The 18,994-nt window shown below is 55.0% G+C and overlaps 1 protein-coding gene across 15 annotated transcripts in view; it reads left to right on the top strand.

Moving 5' to 3' along the window:
* The first annotated feature begins 203 nt into the window (after positions 1 to 203).
* DGKZ (diacylglycerol kinase zeta) overlaps positions 204 to 18,994 on the top strand; it is a 49,217-nt gene continuing 30,426 nt past the window's right edge. For 3 of the 15 annotated variants that reach the window (XM_033204176.1, XM_033204175.1, XM_033204174.1), the window contains exon 1: positions 16,155 to 16,445. In XM_033204176.1, the coding sequence (XP_033060067.1) occupies positions 16,285 to 16,445 (161 nt within the window). In that variant the 5' untranslated portion in view covers positions 16,155 to 16,284. Of the gene's footprint in view, positions 1,006 to 13,917; positions 14,236 to 16,030; positions 16,446 to 18,994 lie in introns of those variants that run through there. The other 12 variants (XM_033204181.1, XM_033204180.1, XM_033204185.1 and 9 more) reach the window with 7 other exon arrangements.

The following is an 18,994-nucleotide window of genomic DNA, read 5'->3' as shown; positions in this document are numbered from 1 at the left end:
CCTGGATATGTTCCCTCTTCTGTGCCCCTTCCCTAAACTCAGCTGGGTCTAAATTCCGGTGGCGCCGACGGGGTTAATGTTGGCTGCTGTCACCGCCTCTGCACGCCCCCGCTCCAAACCTGCCAGCTGCAGCGGCGAATGCCGAAGCCGAAAGCGAGGGACCAGGCAGCCGTGGGGGTGGAGGGGACACATCGCAGCAGCTGAGTGACAGGCAGCGGGGTGATGATTGGCAGCTGCCGAGCAGTCTGGACTGGGACGGGGGCGGGGGCGCAGAGGTGGCCCCAGGAGGCCCCCATACCCAGGGTCTTGCGCCCTGAGCTAGGTTCCTGCCCGCAGTGGGCTGGGCCGGGCTCGCTCCCTCCGTGCCCTGAGCGGGCGGGCGGGGCGGGGCGGCGCCCTCCCCCCCGGACCCCACCGGCTGGCGAGTGTCTCTAAGGTGACACTCGGGTGCGCGGCAGCAGCGGTGGCTGCAGGAGCTCGCTCTCCGCCCAGGCTCCGGCTCGGCTCCAGCCGTCCGGGGGACGCCGCGGTGCGCAGAGCGCAGCACCCCGACTCCAGCCGGGAACCCCCGCCCCCGGGGGGCGCAGGAAGACCCCGGCCGGCCTCTCCTAGGCGCAGCGCCCAGCATCTCGCGGCTCCTGTCGTCTAAGCGTCGGCGTCGCTAGGGACCTGCGGAACCCTGCGCTCCCCTCCCTCCCCGCCTCGCGCCCCCGGCCCGAGAGGACCGAAGACTCGAACTTGAGCGGGGTGCCCCGAAAGGCCGCGGGAGCCGCAGGCGGAAGGCGGGCGCACGATGGCCGAGGGGCCGGGCGGCGGAGGGCAGCGCAGGGATTGGGCTGGCGGCGGCCGGGCAGCCGAGGAGGAGGTGGTGCGGCGGCGATGCCGGCGCGGGGAGGAGGCCCAGGTCGCGCAGCCCTGGCCCGAGGGTCCCCGGGCCACGGCCGCTGGGCCCCCGGTGGAGGAGCGGTTCCGACAGCTGCACCTACGAAAGCAGGTGTCTTACAGGTAAGGACGACGCGGGCAGAGGGGAGCGCGGCGCTTGGGACCACCCCTCTTGCAGGCGTCATTGCACAAGCGTTTATTGTGCGCCCGCCGCCTGCCTGGCGCTGGGAGTTTAGAGATGACTGCCGAGGGATCTCTGTCTTTCGTGTACAGTGGGAAGGAGGCAGCTTCTGAGACTCCTTCTCTGCCTGAGCCGTGAAAGCCCTATTCATCCACTATGCAGCGGCTGAGGGAACTGTGTACCAGGCGCTGAGGAGAGGAAATAGCCAAGACATTGTTCTTAACAAACCTCTATCTGCTGGGGAGAACTAGGAGATGCCCTCTGACCCTTCTGGGGGAAAGAGGAACCCCCTCTTCATTCAACAGGTCTACCCTGAGCTTTCCCGTGGGCTAAGTCTGTGCTAGGCACGGGCTTGTGGAAGTGACTGAGAGTCTCCCTGACACCACGGCGGAGACCCTGCTGCCCAGAGATGGGGAACAGAATTCCCTCCTGAACCCCCGTGCCCCAGCAGGCCCTGGTTGGCAACCTCTAGGGGCAGAGGGAACCTCCCCACCCCCACCCACATATTCTTAATTCAACTGTCTTCTGCCAGTGTCAGAGTCTCTTGGTCTGCCGCCTCTGCCCAGAGGGTCCTGGAGAAGCCAGCTGGAGTGGGCCCCAGAGGTCATTTTGATGACTGGGGTAGGACGTTAATGAGGGAGGACTGCCCCTCAGAGCAAGGGTGGGAAAGTTACAGAGGGTGGAGCTGGGACAGCCCAGTACACACCTTACCTTCCTCTTCCTCTCCCAAACCACAGCCTCAACTTGGACTTGCTGCCCCTCTCAAACCCTTGGTCCAGAGTGATCTCCCCTGGAAAGTCTAGCAGGGCCACTGGGGCAGCTGCGGTCCTTAGAGCCATCTGCCTGGTTGGAGAGGACAAGTTCCCTGTCCGCTTACAACCATGGGGCGTTTGGGATATGTCTGAGGCTGCCCTGGTTCTCCCAGTGGCTTCTGGGAAGACGTTTCATAAAACTCGCCCAGCCCTGGGAGCTTGAAAGGTCCCAGTACTCTTAATGGCTCTGGGGCCATCAGGGCTCTATCACTTGGGGGAGGAAGGGACAGTAGGGGAGGGGACTTTCCAAGAAGTGAGATGCTCAGAGCAAATGGGAAGCAGGCTAGGGTCCCATGGGCCCTACCTCCACCTTCCAGGATGTACTAGAAATCGTGGGTACGTGGGGCTCCATTACCAAGTTCTTCCAGAACTCCACGCCCAGGGAGTGCATCATCCATCCCATGCCTCTGGCTGTAGATATGGATGTCCCCCTGGGGCAGGAGGAAGTGCAGAGGGCCTCACAGGGGATGCAGCAAAGAATGAAGACTTCTGGGATAAATGTCAGCCTGGGAGTCAGAAGACCTGGTTTCTGCTCTTGATTCTGCCAGAGACTTGTGTGTCCTTGAGCTGGACAATATTTCTCTCTGGGTGTCAGTTCTTTTCTTTTAACATAAGGGGATGACCCCGAGGTTTGCCTTAGCTGTGGGTCAGAGACAAATCACAAATGGAGGCTAGGCACGGTGGCTCACACCTGTAATCCCAGCACTTTGGGAGGCTGAGGCAGGAGGATCACTTGAGGTCATGAGTTCAAGACCAGCCTGGCCAACATGGTGAAACCCCTTCTCTACTAAATATACAAAAATTAACTGGGCGTCGTGGCAGGCGCTTGTAATCCCAGCTACTCGGGAGCCTAAAGAAGGAGAATCGCTTGAACCTGGGAGGCAGAAGTTGCAGCCAGCCAAGATCGCACCACTGCACTCTAGCCTGGTGACAGAGGGTGACTCCATCAAAAAAAAAAAAAAAAAGGCCAGGCGCAGTGGCTCATGCCTGTAATCCCAGCACTTTGGGAGACCAAGGAGGACAGATCACCTGAGGTCAGCAGTTCAAGACCAGCCTGACCAACATGGAGAAACCCTGCCTCTACTAAAAACACACAAAAAAATTAGCCGGGCGTGGTGGCGCGTGCCTGTAATCCCAGCTACTCAGGAGGCTGAGGCAGAAGAATTGCTTGAACCGGGAGGCAGAGGTTGCAGTGAGCCAAGATTGTGCCACTGCACTCCAACCTGAGCAACAGAGCAAGACTCTGTCTCAAAAAAACAAACAAACAAACAAAAAAAATCACAAATGCAGGCCAGAGTGGAGTAGAGACTTAGAGGGCAGGGAGCAAAGAATAATTGAATAATTAAAGGGCTGAGATAGAAAATGTTGCACACGTGCACACACACACACATGCACACAGTGGCAAGGGCTGGGATCCCCTGGGGTGGCCCCAGAATGGAGGCCCTGCCACAGCCCAAACAACTTGGGGCCTGTAATCACCAAGGATGCCAGGTAATCCCACTGAGGTCCCCCTGACCCCTGCCCCCAGGTTACCTGTGTGAGGGCGGCAGAAAACAACACCAGGGTGGACTCCACTATCACCCTTGGACAGATGAAAGGGATAGGGCATCTGCTCACTCCCCGGGGTTAGTCTAGGAACCATTCTCGGTCTCAGAGCTAGACAAGGCATTGAGGCAAGGAGAGCCCCTGGGTAAAGGACAGAGACAGACAAGCTGGGAAAGAGCCAGCAGCTCTTCCAGGCCCAGGGGACCCCAGGGGAACAAACCGTGCTCTCCGGCTAAGCCCTCTCTCGTGGCTGCTGTCCTGGGTGGCCTGTGGCCGCCTGGCAGGGGGACTGGGGAACCGGGGGCTGGCAGGAGCTCAGGCCCATGGTGGCTCTTTTTACATCCTCCACGTGCCACAGTTCCGTGCAGCTCTGGCTGGCAGCTAACCCTCCCACCCTGCTGTGCGGAGTTGCTAAGAAAAGCACTTGAAAGCCCTTCCCAGAGCCCAGAGCGAAAAGGCTTTTAGACAGAAATGCGGGGGCAAAAAAATCTGAAGGTGGGAAGTGGAAGCGGAAGCGGGCTGAAGGCCTGGCTGCTTCTGACGTAAGTGAGGACGGGGGCTTTGGCAGGACACTAGAAACTTCGAGGGGTGTGGGGATTTCTCAGAAATAGGTTTCCTTCACCTCCCAGTGCCAGCATGGGTTGGAAGCAACCCTGGCAGCTTCTTTAGATGGATGGAGAGATGGCGGGTGTGCGCCAGCAGAAACTCAGACACCTGGAAAGGCAGGGGAGAAGGGCAAGAAGGCAGGAAAGTAGGCAAGAGAAGAACTTGAATGGGGTGGGCCCTTGTTTGGTTTAAATGGGTCCTGGTTTCCAATAAGTCATAAAAGGGCAGGACAGGTCCAGGCACGGTGACTCATGCCTGTAATCCCAGCACTTTCAGAGGCCAAGGCAGGAGGATCGCTTGAGCCCAGGGATTTGGGACCAGCCTGAGTGACATAGTGAGACTCTGTCTCAACAAAAAAGAAAGAAAAAAAAAATTTTTTTTTTTCCTGTAGAGACAGGGTCTCACTTTGTCACCCAGGCTGGATTGCACTGTCATGATCATGGCTCACTGCAGCCTTGACTCAGGTGATCCTCCCACCTCAGCCTCCTGAATAGTTGGGACTACAGGCACACACTACCATGCCTGGGATAATTTTTGGTATTTTTTGTAGGAATGGGGTTTCGCCATGTTGCCAGGCTGGTCTCAAACTCCTGGGCTGAAGCAGTCGCCCACTTTGGCCTCCCAATGTGCTGGGATCACAAGCGTGACCCACTGCTCCTGGCCTCTACAGATTTTGTTAAAATTAGCTGGGCGTGGTTGCACGAGTCTGTAGTCCTAGCTACTCAAAGAGTGTTGAGGTGGGAGGATTGCTTAAGCACAAGAATTCGAGTTTCAGTGAGCCACAATTGCGCCACTGCACTAGAGGCTGGGAGATAGAGTGAGATCCTGTCTCTAAAAAAAGCGGGGGGCAGGGCAGTAGCGCCTGACATCTTGCATCTCCATCTGGAGGGAAGGAAAAATAACTCTTATCCTAAATGATCAGGGTTGGGCTCAAGATACCACGGGAGAGCGGGCTCCAGCTAGGTAAAGCCAGAGTGGGGCAAGGGATGCAGGGCTTGGTCTAAAAGGATCAGTTCAGAGATGCAGGATTTGCAACTCCAGAGTTAAGCTCAGTGGTTTCCAAACTGGATCACCTGGGGGTCTCTTTTAAAATGGGTTTTTTTTTTTGTTGTTTTTTTTTTTGAGACGGAGTCTTCCTCTGTTGCCCAGGCTGAAGTGCAATGGCGTGATCTTGGCTCACTGCAACCGCCACCTTCTGGGTTTAAACAATTCTCCTGCCTCAGCCTGCCAAGCAGCTGGGACTACAGACTCCTGTCACCACGCGGGGCTAATTTTTGTATTTTTAGTAGAGACGGAGTTTTGCCATGTTGGCCAGGCTGTTCTCAAACTCCTGACCTCAGGTGATGCATCTGCCTCAGCCTCCTAAAGTGCTGGAATTACAGGCATAAGCCACCGCGCCCAGCCTTAAAATGGATTTTTTTTTTTTTTTTTTTTTGAGACGGAGTCTGGCTGTGTCATCCAGGCTGGAGCGCAGTGGCCAGATCTCAGCTCACTGCAAGCTCCGCCTCCTGGGTTTACGCCATTCTCCTGCCTCAGCCTCTCAAGTAGCTGGGACTACAGGCGCCCGCCACTTAGCCCAGCTAGTTTTTTGTATTTTTTTTTTTTTTAGTAGAGACGGGGTTTCATCGTGTTAGCCAGGATGGTCTCGATCTCTTGACCTCGTGATCCGCCCGTCTCGGCCTCCCAAAGTGCTGGGATTACAGACTTGAGCCACCGCGCCCCGCCTAAAATGGATACTTAAGCCCTCTCCCTAGAGGCCTTGCTACAGGTATATAGGGTTGGACCTGGATGTCTCCACGCTAAAAACCTCTCCCAGGTAATTTTGACAGTGGAGCAGGTTTGGAAACCACTGGTTTTGCCTGTGAAGAAACCGAAGGAAAAAGAGAAAGGGCCAGGGCAGGAAACAAACAAACAAAAAAAAAAGAAGAAGGGAGGGGGTGTCCAATGTGAGATGACTCACTGGGATGTGGCTGGTGGAGGGCTTCCCTGTGCTGAGTTCTGTTTTGGCCCCAGAAGGGCCTCCAAGAAGAACCAGTGCCTGTATTTGGTGTCCTGGGTGTGGGCCAAGCTCTGCCTGAGATGGAAATATGGGAAACAGTCCCTTCCCTTAACAAAAGTATGATTCCCCATACAGGGTGAGTATTGACACTTTAGGCTTTGCAGGGCACTTGACTCTGCCATTGTGGAGCAAAAGCAGTCATAGATGACATGTAAGTGAATAAGTGGCCAGGGTTCTGCTAAAACTTTATTCATAGACACTGAACTTCACATTTCATAGAATTTCAGCAACACAATACCATTCTTTTGCTTTTTCCCACTCATTTAAAAATGTAAAAAGCATTCTTGGCCGGGCGCGGTGGCTCAAGCCTGTAATCCCAGCACTTTGGGAGGCCGAGACGGGCGGATCACGAGGTCAGGAGATCGAGACCATCCTGGCTAACACGGTGAAACCCCGTCTCTACTAAAAATACAAAAAACTAGCCGGGCGAGGTGGCGGGCGCCTGTAGTCCCAGCTACTCCGGAGGCTGAGGCAGGAGAATGGTGTAAACCCGGGAGGCGGAGCTTGCAGTGAGCTGAGATCCGGCCACTGCACTCCAGCCCGGGCGAAAGAGCAAGGCTCCGTCTCAAAAAAAAAAAAAAAAAAAAAAGCATTCTTGCCGGGCGTGGTGGCTCCCGCCTGTAATCTCAGCACTTTGGGAGGCCGAGGCAGGTGGATCACCTAGCTCAAGAGTTCGAGACCAGCCTGGCCAACGTGGTTAAATCCCGCTTCTACTAAAAATACAAAAATTAGCCGGGCGTGATGGTGGACGCCTGTTATCCCAGATACTTGGGAGGCTGAGGCAGGAGAATTGCTTGAACCCGGTAGGCGGAGGTGGCAGTGAGCCGAGATCACGCCACCGCACTCCAGCCTGGGCAATAGAGCGAGACTCCATCTCAAAAAAAAGCATTCTTGGCTCCTAGGCCCTCTAAACACAAGCAGCAGGTTGGATGTGGCCCCGAACCAGTAGATGGGACAGGACAAACTCATGGGAAACCAGAACTGAGGCATTGGAATGAACCTGAGCATAGCAACGGGGAGGGGGGACTCCATGGCACACGCATCCCACCAAGAGAGGGCATGCAATACCCGTGCATCCAGGCTTCTGGGTCAGAAAGACCTGGGTTCAAATTCCAGCCCTGCCCCTTCCTAGTTGGGTAAGAGGCTTTCACTTCTGACCCTGTTTCCTCACATGGAAAATGGGAGCAATGATACCTTGTCAAGAATGTGGCTGGGAAGATTCAAGAAGATACCAGATGTCAAGTTCCTGACTCGGAGCACGGGTAAAACAAGTTAGAGCTTTTGTCCTGTGCAGCTGGACCTCTTCGTGGGTTCTGGAGGCCCTGTAAGGTGTGGACACAGAGCCTGGCCCCAAGCCACAGATGGTGGTGGGACCCGGGGGTGGTAAAGTTTAACAGAGACTAAAAGCAAAGGCTGAGCATGCGCACATGTCCCGGCCTATGGTCCTCCCCCTTCTCCACCCCCGCAGAGGGGCTGGGGGCAGGGACTGGGCACCAACTGGCAGAGGAGGATGCCCCCTGCTGTGGCACGCTGCTGCAGGTCCACGACTCCTCGAGGGAGGGGCACCTGATCCAACTCTCCCTGCGGCTATTTACCAGAAGCTAAAAATAACCCAAGAGTGACAGGGAGATGGGGCCGATTTGTAATTTAAATAGCAACAGGATAAAGCAAGGAGCTGCCAGAGATCACATTCTGTCCTGAATTAACAATGCAAAACCAGGGGCAGAGAGCTGAGCCGAGCAGCGGGAGGGGACCACAGCCAGAGGAAGCCTGGGGTCCATCAATTTTCTTTCCTTTGAAAAGGGCGGGGCCCAGGCTCAGCCCGGAACTCCTTCCCTCCCCTCCAGGACCTGCAGTTCTTGCTGATCAGTGAGTCAAAGGCCAGAGAGGGCAGTGCCACGTTGTTTCAAAGGCCAACGTGCAGGGATCGGGATCCAAGGAGAGGGTCTTATCCGACCCCATTTTGGCAAAAGAAGCTTGGGACGTGCCTCCAGCAGTCCATGTCCCCCAGTCCCCACACCAAGGGTCACAGCCACTTGGGCATTTTGGAGGGAACCTGGGAAGGCCAGTTTGATCAACGGCATTTGAAGAAGTTATTTGGTGGCCCGCTGAGATGGTGGCCTGTGGGCCGGGCATGGGGAAGCCTAGCGTGGAGTCCCATTTTTGCCTCAGTTGGTGCCTTTCAGAGTTTTCAGAAAGGCCCCTCCAGGGTCCAGGGTGCCAAAGACAGGGGTTAGTACCAACTGGGGAAAACCTCTCTTCAGTGACATACAAAGAGGGTGGGGAAGGAACTGGGACTGGACTTTAGGCTTCTGCAGGGCTCCAGTGTGACTGACCAAGGCTCTTGGCCTACAGATGCCTAGAAAAGAAGGCTAATCAGAGACTGCAGTACTTTGGGGGCCACTGGGCCGCAGCTTACAAATGAGGAGCTAAGGTTGGCAGAAGTTAAGCAATGTGTTAAGATCACAGAGCCAGTAACTGGTGAAGCCAGGATCCAGACTGAGATCTGTTTCTCTCCAAAGCCCTTTTTACTCTGTCAGGCTTGCAAGGGCCTAGACTTTCATCCTTAAGGATCTTGCTTGTGGCTCTGTACAAAGTGTACATATCCCTGGGTGCAGTAATAGGATAGGCAGAAAGGGGGCTGAAAGGTAGCTGTGTAGTCAGGGCTTATGACCCTACAGATGGGCGTGGGAGGCTTGGAAGGCAGGAGACACACTGACTGTGTCCTGGAGGCTTGGTGTAGTCTGGGCTGGGTACAGATGGAAACTCTTTTGAGCAGATGCAGCTGACCCAGAGTAAGGGGAGAACTGTGCAGGCTCCTCTCTCACCTCCAATCCAGGAACTTGGGAGGTGTCAAAGGACAGCTTTCAAGAGAGATGGTGGTTTGAAGGACCACCTTTGGCTGCTGGGCCGCCAGTGCTGTGTCTGTAGCTCTCTTGCCTCAGCCGGAGAGGGTCTCCAGCCCCTCCTCCAGGTTTCCTCCTGCTCATGACTTTCATGAAGCTGCCCAGAAGGAACCTAATCAAATGTCCATCTGTCACTAGCGAGCAGCACCTGCAACCCGGCTCAGATATATCTGTCTCATCTGCGGGGGCAGAGGCCCAGCACTTCGGCAGGGGCCAGTGATCAGCAGGTGATCCAGGCTTTGGGCTATTCCCAAGGGCTTCAGCAGGTGCCCGGATCACAGGCATAGCTGCTGGGGAGGCAGGCACTTAGACTTCAAAATCCTTGTAGGACAGGCATGATGGCTCATGCCTGTAATCCCAGCACGTTGGAAGGCCAAGGTGGGCCAATCACTTGAGGCCAGGAGTACGAGATCAGCCTGGGCAACATGGCGAAACCCTGTCTCTACTAAAAATACAAAAATTAGCCAGGTGTGGTGGGACATGCTTGTATTCCCAGCTACTTAGGAGGCTGAGGCAGGAGAATCGCTTGAACCTGAGAGGCGGAGGTTGCAGTGAGCTGAGATCATGCCACTGCACTCCAGCCAGGGCAACAGAGCAAGGCTCTGTCTCCAAACCCTCCATGTCTCACCATGGCCACTTATGCAAACAAGAAACCCTCCCTCTGCCCAGCCTCTGAACACCTGTATTCAACCATGGCAACTTCCATAGGAAGTCACTGAGCACAGACTCATGTACCCAGCACTGAGCTAGGAGCAACATAGGGTTCAAGAATCTTGTAAGGAAGCAAAACTAAGTGCACAAAAAGTCAAATGATACAGGAATATATTAGGAACAAAAGTGTGCATCATAGGTAAGGGATCAGCAGGTGGGGTGGAATGCCAGTTCAGGAGAAGTGTTTGACACTTGGTAGATATTTATGAAATGTTTGTCATACAAATGAATGAAGGAATGAATAAGCAAAAACTGTGAAATCAGGAAAGAAGATTCAAATGAAATTGTCAGACCTAGAGCAGATCTTAGAAATCATCTGGTCCAACCCAGAGAGGGTAATGACTGGTCCATAGTCGCACAGCAAGGGCTGGAGTGTGAACCAATGGACTCCGTGTCTGGGGCTCTTTCTACCTTCCCACTTTTGCTGCCTGGGCTGGGTCTGAAGGATGGAGAACGTGATTGGCCAAATACCCAGGGAAGACAAACTAGGAGTGCAACATAGGCAAAGGGAATGGCAGGGGTCAGGGCCACATGTGAAGGGAATGTGAAAATGGGGGGGAGGGAAGGTTCATTTAGCATCTACTATGAGGCAGGCACCAGCATGGCATGAGCTGAGAGAAAATCTCTGCAGGGAAAGCCTGGACAAAGAGGCAGAAAAGCAAGAGCAGCCAGAGAGCATAAGGAGCCGCGAAGGTCAGGCCAAGGAGGCTGGCTGGGCGGGTTTTGACAGCAGAGGGTGTCCAGGTCGTGGGTTGAGTGTTCAGTGCCCTGGTACATTTCTTTTCCCCAGCTCCCACCTGCTCATCCAGGCCACAGAAAGTAGAACACCATCCTCTGGGGCCTCAACAAAGCCCAGAATAATTTTCTTACCCAGATTCTTCTTCCTGTGTGTACCTGGGTGGGTTCTGAGGGGTCCCCAGCTTCCCAGGCCTGGCACATGTTGTCCTAGGAACTGCCAAGGGCATCCTCCCTAGTCCCGTGCACCTGTCCCTTCCAACCTTGTCCTCCCCACCCAACCCGGAAAGCAGAGATGACATTGACAGCACCAAGGAGTGCTAGCTCAAGGTGGCCCTAGTCTCACAGTCAGGACTGCCCTGCTTCTCGAAGCCTCCAGCCTGCCTGCTTCCCCTCCAGGAGCCCCATTTCCTGCTCTCTGCTTCTCCAGGGCTGCCAGACGCCTCAGATGGAAAACAAGCCCAGCCCCATTTCCTCTGTTTAACTGCTCCAGCTACTTGCAAAATGCCTGCAAGAGGAAGGCAGGGCCCTGCACAGACTCCTTCCAGAATAGAACTTGGCCTGGTGGACAGAGTCTCCAATGAGGCCACAGCATATAGGACCCATCTTGAGGAATTCAGAGATAATGGGTTGGAGGGGAAACTGTGGAAAAGTGGGGACTGAGCCTTGGGGGCATTACATGGCCATATCCCCTACCTTAGAGCAGCAATAGGATGTTTTATTTAAGAGCACAGATTCTGGGGCTAGATTCTCACCTCCACCACTTACCAGCTGGGTGACCTTAGACAGGTAAGCTTTGCAGCTCTGTGCCTTGATTTCACCATCTGTAAAAGGAGGAGAATAAGGCCAGGATCGGTGGCTGACGCCTGTAATCCCAGCACTTTGGGAGGCCAAGGCGGGCACATCACTTGAGGTCAGGAATTCAAAATCAGCCTGGTCGACATGGTGAAACCCCATCTCTACTAAAATTACAAAAATTAGCTGGGTGTGGTAGTGTACGCCTGTAATCCCAGCTACTCAGGAGGCTGAGGCACAGGAATCGCTTGAACCTGGGAGGCAGAGGATGTAGTAAGCCGAGATCACGCCACTACACTCCAGCCTGGGTGACAGAGTGAGGCTCAGTCTCAAAACAAAACAAACAACAAAAAAAGCAAAAACAGGAGGAAAATAACAAGATCTACTTCCTAGAGTCATTAAGAGGATTCAAAGAGCTACATTACATATTCAGTAAGATTTTTGGCACAGTAATGTTCAGGAAATATTAGCCATTGTTTTATGATTACTGAGTATTAATTATTAATTGCATAGCATGCATTTATTAAACAAATATTTATTGAAAAATATTATGTCCCCGTCATGAGGGACACAAAGGTGACTACACCACCAGATGGAGGTTTACAAGGGTCGGGATGGCATCTTGAAGGGTTCTGTAGCATAAATGTTTATTGAACTGAACTGACGCTGTTTCTGTCCTCAAGAAATTCACAGTAACAAACACATATACAACTAAAGAACTAGTTATAGAGCAGGGTGATTAAAGAATGCTTGAGGAAGGTACAGTTTCTTTCCTAGAACCAGTCCTAAGAATAAAGAGTGACTATATGCCGTACTATGTATTCACCAAATCCTCACAATGGCCTCAAACTCCAGCACAGTTTGGCCTCTGGAGATCTTTCCAGCTCCTAACACAGCCCCCCCGGCTCCCTGTTCGCTGGCCACGCTGACCTTTTTGCGGGTCTCCAGACACAAGTACATTCCTTGTTCCGTGCCTTTGCTCTGACTCCACTTCCACCTAGAATGCTATTCTCCCAGGTAAGTCACATAGCTCACACTCCCCATTCATTCAGGTCTGCTCTCAAATATCAACTCCCCAGAGAGGCCCTCCCTGATCCCCTGATCCCCAGCCTAAGCCACTCTCATCACTCTTCTCTGTTCCTTTTGGCTTCATTTTTCTTTATAGCACATTAGCACATCTTTTTTTTTTTTTTTTTTTTTTAGACAGAGTCTCACTCTGTTGCCCAGGCTAGAGTGCAGTGGTGTGATTTCAGCTCACTGCAAACTCCGCCTCCTGAATTCAAACTATTCTCCTGTCTCAGCCTCCAGAGGAGCTGGGATTACAGGTGCCCACCACTATGCCCAGCTAATTTTTATACTTTTAGTAGACAGGGGGTTTCACCATGTTGGCCAGGCTAGTCTCAAACTCCTGACCTCAAGTAAAGCACCCGCCTCAGCCTCCCAATCTTTATGGCACATCTTGTTAGCTGATATTACATCGTACGTAGATTGTTTGTTTCCTGAATGTCTTCCCCACTAGAATCTAAGCTCTGTGAGGATAGAGCCCTGCTTACTTGTTTTTAGAGCTATGCTCTCTGATATGGTACCTGATGCACAGAAGGCATTCAATAAGTATTTATTGAATGAATTAATTTGTAAACCTTCCTATCTCTTCTTTATTCCTCAGATAACACCATGAGCTCAATTATTACTCCTTTTTTTTTTTTTTCTTGAGACAGTGTCTCACTCTTGTCGCCCAGGCTAGAGGGCAGTGGCACGATCTCGGCTCATCACAACCTCCACCTCCTAGGTTCAAGCAATTCTCCTGCCTCAGCCTCCCAAGTAGCTGTGATTACACACGCCTGCCACCACCATGGGCTAATTTTTGTATTTTTTTTTTTTTTTTTTGAGACGGAGTCTCTGTCACCCAGGCTGGAGTGCAGTGGCCGGATCTCAGCTCACTGCAAGCTCCGCCTCCCGGGTTCACGCCATTCTCCTGCCTCAGCCTCCGGAGTAGCTGGGACTACAGGCGCCCGCCACCACGCCCGGCTAATTTTTTGTATTTTTAGTAGAGATGGGGTTTCACTGTGTTGGCCAGACTGGTCTCGAACTCCTGAGTTCAGGTGATCTACCCACCTCAGCCTCCCAAAGTGTTGGGATTACAGGTGTGGGCAAAAATGCCTGGCCTATTACTCCACTTCACAGATGAGAAAAACTGAGACTCAGAAAAGCTCCCTGACACATGTATTCATTAGTTTATTTGTTTATAACCTACCTTGTCCCAAAAGCTATGTAGAGGACTCTGAGAGGTTTATGACCTGATTCAGGCCACACAGAGCTGGTAAGACGCAGAACAGGACACATGCCTATGTCTCCAGGCTCCATCCTCATTGCTCATTTCTCTACACCACCATCCTGTATGCTCAGTCCCATGTAAGATGGTATGCTGCACACAGAAGTGCTAGGATGAGAGCGCTCTTTGAGGGCTGGGCACACCCAGCCATTGTACCTGGTAGTTGTCATAAAGTGGGAGACCTCAGCAGGACCAAGAGTTGAAAATCAGACAGGTTAAATGGAGAAGAAAACCAGACAGGAGCCCAGGTGCAGATTCCAGCCCAAGCAAGCCCCGTGGCTGCCTCCTGGCTGCTGGGCTGGGCTTGTCTCCACCTGCCCCTTGCTTTCCTGTGCAACTCTTCGCGGCAGCTGGCCCCAGCCAGCGGAAGGCGCCTATGAGCCCTGAGCCTGTGGTCCTCAGCTTGGGCGGCCAGCGGCCTCTAGCAGGCGCCCCCCCCGACCCCACCCCCGTCAGGAAGTGCCGAAAGAGGAAGAGAGTCGCCGGGCAGGATGAGCGCACTGGGGGCTGGCCACAGCGCCGGGGGAAGCTGCAATGAGGCCTCAGCTCTGGGCCAAGTGGAGGCGCTGGGGACGGAAGAAGGGGAGCGGTCGGGGGCACTGAGGCAGATGTGGCGCTACCGCTCCTGGGACGTGCCACAGATCCCACCAGAGGCACCCCAGACACAGTAGGTACAAGGGGTAGCCTGGGAGTGGGCATGGGACCTCTGTCTCTCTATGAGCCTTTTATCTGAGATGGGGGTTGACAGAAGTAGGGTCACTCATCTGTCATCCAGCACTCTGCAGAGGCACAGAGCAGGGCAAAGGAGCTATTGGCAGGGTGCAGGGAGCTCTGATGTTTGGACTGTGGGGGAACTGAGCTCCAGAGAGGCCAGGAGTTGAGCAAGCTATCGGTGGGGGGATCTGGGAAGAGGAGCCCCCCCCCCAGGAGTGTGGCACTGGATGCTGGAGATTTCTGACCCAGCTGCAAGGCCTTGTGGAGACTCAGTGGGGTCTTCAGTTGCCTCTGATCTCTTCTCTCAGAGCTTGGAGTAAGAACCATTGGGAAACTTCCCCAAAGGGACCCATCCACCCCAGAGGCCAGTTACCAGGCACACTTGGGGATTGATCTGCCCTCCTCCTGGCCACCCTGTCACCAGTTGCTGGCTGGAGGGCTGGAGCCCCACCTCCCTGATCAGACCTTCTCCCAACTTGCAGGAAACTGGGAGAGGGTTCTGGGGCCTCGGGGTGCTGGTTCTTCCTCAAAATCACAGGCTTGCCCGCAGGTCACAGCCCCAAGCATTGGCTATTTGTGGCTGACCAAGGCTGGAAAATAGGCTGCCAGAACCCAATAGGGGAGGATGAAAGTGAAGGTGACACAGGATGTGGCTTGGCAGAGAGGCGTGCACACAGAAATAGTGGGCAGCTGGTGCGGGCAGCAGGGTGGTAGGGTTTGGGGAGGTGGAAGACCATGCTTCCCAGCTCCCGGCCTCCCTTTGTCAGCCCTGCGGGGGCCATCAGAAACAGCCCAGGTGTGTGTGATGGTTGTGCCCCCACAGGTGACTGCTTGGGTTCTAATTGCTGTCATTTCTGGAGGGGGACGACCTTGGCTGCATTGGGGAGTGTCTTTGTGTGTGCATGTGAGGTATATTTCTGGATGGGAGTGTGTGTGCATACACACACATATATGTGTGAGGGATGTGGCAACCAGTAACCATTGTCCTGGGGGCATCTGCATGTAGGAGAAAGGTGTGTGTTTTGTGTGGGCGTGTGTGCTTGTGAATGGGAGTGTGGTACCTGTTGTCCTTCTGTGTGAGTATTTGTGAGTGTGTAAGGGCTGTGCAGGTGGTTCCCGTAGCATATGAGATCTATAGCAGGAAAATGCGATGTGTTGGGCATGGGTGAGAAGGTTGGAAACCATTGTGAATAGCTGTGGAAGGATGACTTTGTAGGAGAAACTTGTGAGTTCTTTGTTGGTGTGTGTGCAAGTCATTAAGTGACTTTGGTCACTGAATGTGAGAGGCTGGGGTGGGAAGTGTTCGTCTGAGTAATGAGTGGGCATAATTGTTTAAGGGATGTGTTTGCTCTGCGTGCATGGGGAGCACTGTGTGACTTTTGTTTCCCTGAGTGCGATTTGGGGGAGCCAAGGGGGCATGGGTGGAGATTGTGAGTGGTTATGAGTAGGCACAGGGTGTGCGAGAGCGGAGGGGAAGCGGTGACAGCAGCCCTCGCGGGTGTACACATGTTTGGTAGCGGGGGGATCGGGGGAGTAAAGACTGAGCATCTGAGCGCGCGCAACGCGAGTTTGCTAGGCCGGGAGATTCAGTCCTATCCAGGCGGGCCGGGCCGGGCTGGGGGCAGGGCTTTCTGCTGCCCCGCCCATTCGCCGCCCCGCCCCTCGGGCCGCCCCAGCGGGCTGCGGCGCAGCGGGCGTCCGGCAGAGGGCGCTGCGGGCCCGGTGCCACCGCGCGGCGGAGGGGGCGTGCTCGGCGGCGGGCAGGCAGCGGCCCGGCCAGCTATGCGGGGTCCTGCGGCCGCGGCTGGCGGCACTTCCTGGAGCGGCGGCGGCAGCCGCTTCTCGGGCACCTGGGCGTGGGGCGCGGGTGCGCGCGGCGCGGGGCGGGCGGAGCGAGCGCGCGCCATGGCGGTGGCAGGCGGCGCGGAGCGGGCGTGCTGAGCCCCGGCCGCCGGCCCGGCATGGGCGTCTCCCGCGGGCCCGCCGCCGGCCGGGGCTAGGGCCGGATGGAGCCGCGGGACGGCAGCCCCGAGGCCCGGAGCAGCGACTCCGAGTCGGCTTCCGCCTCGTCCAGCGGCTCCGAGCGCGACGCCGGTCCCGAGCCGGACAAGGCGCCGCGGCGACTCAACAAGCGGCGCTTCCCGGGGCTGCGGCTCTTCGGGCACAGGTGAGCGGGGCGGCGGCGGGGCAGGCACCGAGGCACCGGCAGGTTACCGCGCCCGCACCGGGGGACATTCCTCGGCCACTGGAGGTCTGGGCCACTTCGGTACTGACACCGAGTCGGGGAGACGCTGGCACCGGCGGCACGAGCCGTCTTGGCGTGGGCACCCACTAAGGGTCATCCCCCAGGGCCGGGACACGGGCGGGATCGGTCGGCTTGGCACTGTCACCGGGTAGGGGGTAATTCCCTGGCACTGGCAGTCTAGTGCTCCTCATGTGTAGTACCGTGGCAGGGTCGGCTCCCAACCCTCCAGCAGGCAGATGGAATCACCCCAGCCTTCCCGGCACAAGGAGGTAGGGCCCCCAGGACTGGTCACCCACACCTTCTTGGCACGGATAGAACAGGGCCTCTCTGCGCCTCTTGGCACCACTGAGATGGGGATCACACCGTCCTTTGGACTTTCGTGGGACCCGGTTGCCTACCACCACTGTGTGGCATCTGCAGAACGTAGCCCCGTTGACACCGTCACTACACATGGCTTGTCCCCAAACTCTGGTCACTGGTTTAATTGTTCAACATGTTAAGCCTTTCCTAGGGGTTGGGGGTGCCTGATCATCTGCCCTACCTTGCTCTTATTTAGCAGAGAGACCCCAGCCCATCCCTCTGCTAGGCAGGCAGCATGTCTCCCTCTGCCCTCTTCCAGCCTATGCTAGGAAAGGGATGAGGTGGCTGGAGTCTGGAATCTGTGCTGGCTGTTCAAGCTTCATCTTGCCCCCTCCCGCAGCACTCCAAATGTCACCATCTTGTGCCTGTGACAGAGCTTTGACCAGGACTCTAGCTGGGAACTGGGGGGAGGGTGTGGAAAGACTGAGTGCATGGCAAGTGTACTGCTCTTGGTGGTGAGCCACCTCCTGCCCTCGCAGCACTGGTGCAAGGTAAGGGATGTGAGGCCCCAGGAGTACCTGACCTGGCTCCCTGCGCTGCTTCCTGACCAATCCCTGCCCTTCCCTGGTGGCCAAGGAGCTTGCAGCCAATCAGCCAAGGACCCCAGAACCACCTCCTGAACTCTGACCACTTGGAGTCTGCCCAAGGCCTCCCTCTCAGTTTTCTGCAGCTGCCCAGACTTGGTGGCATTCATCCCCACCCCACCCCTAGCTTTGCCCTGCCCCTTCTCCGGGTAGACTTTACCCACCCATAACATGGGCAGTTTTCTCCTGTCGTGTGGGCTGGCATACTCGTGATGCTGACCTGTGCCCTCCACCTGCCTTACCCGGGCCAGGGCCTGCCCTTTGCACCTGCAGTCTGTCTCTGAGTACAGATCTGGATTCTTACACTGGCAGATGGAGCTCCGTGGGCTCCTGTGTTACCACGCAGGCTTCAATGTCATATAAAACAGGGCAGGGAGTGAAACTTCCAGTAGCTCTGTTTTGTCACCCACAGCCCTGCAAGATGGAGCAGTTTACACCCAGCGCTGCAGGATGTAGCCTCCAGTGTTCACAGGCTCTGCAGGGGGAGGGAGGGGCGCCACCAGAGGCTTCCTGTTGCTGCCCACAGGGTATCAAGTGTTGGGTTTTTATGACCTGTGGCTGTACCCCTTCTGAAGGGCACAGGTTTGTGGGTATAGGGATGAGCACGTTTGGGCGGAAGAACAAGAAACCAGAGAACCAACGGATACCTTTATGTAATTCTTTAAAATAAGCAGGGTAGGTGGTATTCTTCCTTTTGTAAAAAAAAAACCAATTTTTTGTAGAGATGAGATCTCACACAGCATTGCCCAGGCTGGTCTTGAATTCCTGGCCTCAAGCAGTCCTCCGACCTCGGATTCCCAAAGTGCTAGGATTACAGGTGTGAGCCACCGCGCCTGGCCTCTTTGTCCGTTTTTATAGATGAAAGAAACGCGGTCAGAGGGGATTTGCCCAGAGTCACAAAGCAAGGAAGAGGTCGAGATAGGATTTGAAGTCAAGTTGGTGTGATTCCAAAATCCACATCCCTTTCTCTATACCAGGATCCCAAACGGAACATCACGGTGGCCAAGGGAGCTTTAAGAAATACGGATTTCTAGATCTTACCCTTGGCGTGTCTGACCCATCAGGTCTGGAGGTGGGGCCTGGGCATTGGTTCAAGTTTCCCAGGTGATTCTGATGTCCCACCAAGTTTGAGAAGCACAGTAGTCCGTCAGCCTGGGGAGTGTAAGTGCTCCTACAGGAGGCCTGATGTGAGGAAAGAAAATTCAGCAGCACCTCTGGAAGCATGTAAGGAGTGTCCCTTGTTTGGGAAAACTGTGCTGGGGATAGTAGGGCCGTCAGAAATGTACACATTCAGAGAACCCAGTAGTGTCAGGCAGAAAGCAGCAAGGGAAAACGCTTTCTCCTGGCAGGCCTGGGAGCTCACTGAGGCTGGCCTCCTTCCCCTTGACTTGATGGGGCCAAGGGGTGGGGGCTGGGGGCAGACATGTGGAAGGGTGGAATAGTACACACCTGCTCTGGGTTCTGCCCCCTCCAATGCTGCTTAGCTGGTCCTACTACCTTTGTTTGTTTGTTGCAGCCTCAGGTAAA

Source organism: Trachypithecus francoisi, unplaced genomic scaffold, assembly GCF_009764315.1.
Source record: "Trachypithecus francoisi isolate TF-2019V2 unplaced genomic scaffold, Tfra_2.0 Lachesis_group8, whole genome shotgun sequence".
NCBI classification, from domain to species: domain Eukaryota; kingdom Metazoa; phylum Chordata; class Mammalia; order Primates; family Cercopithecidae; genus Trachypithecus; species Trachypithecus francoisi.
This window is presented reverse-complemented; position numbering and strand designations above follow the sequence as displayed.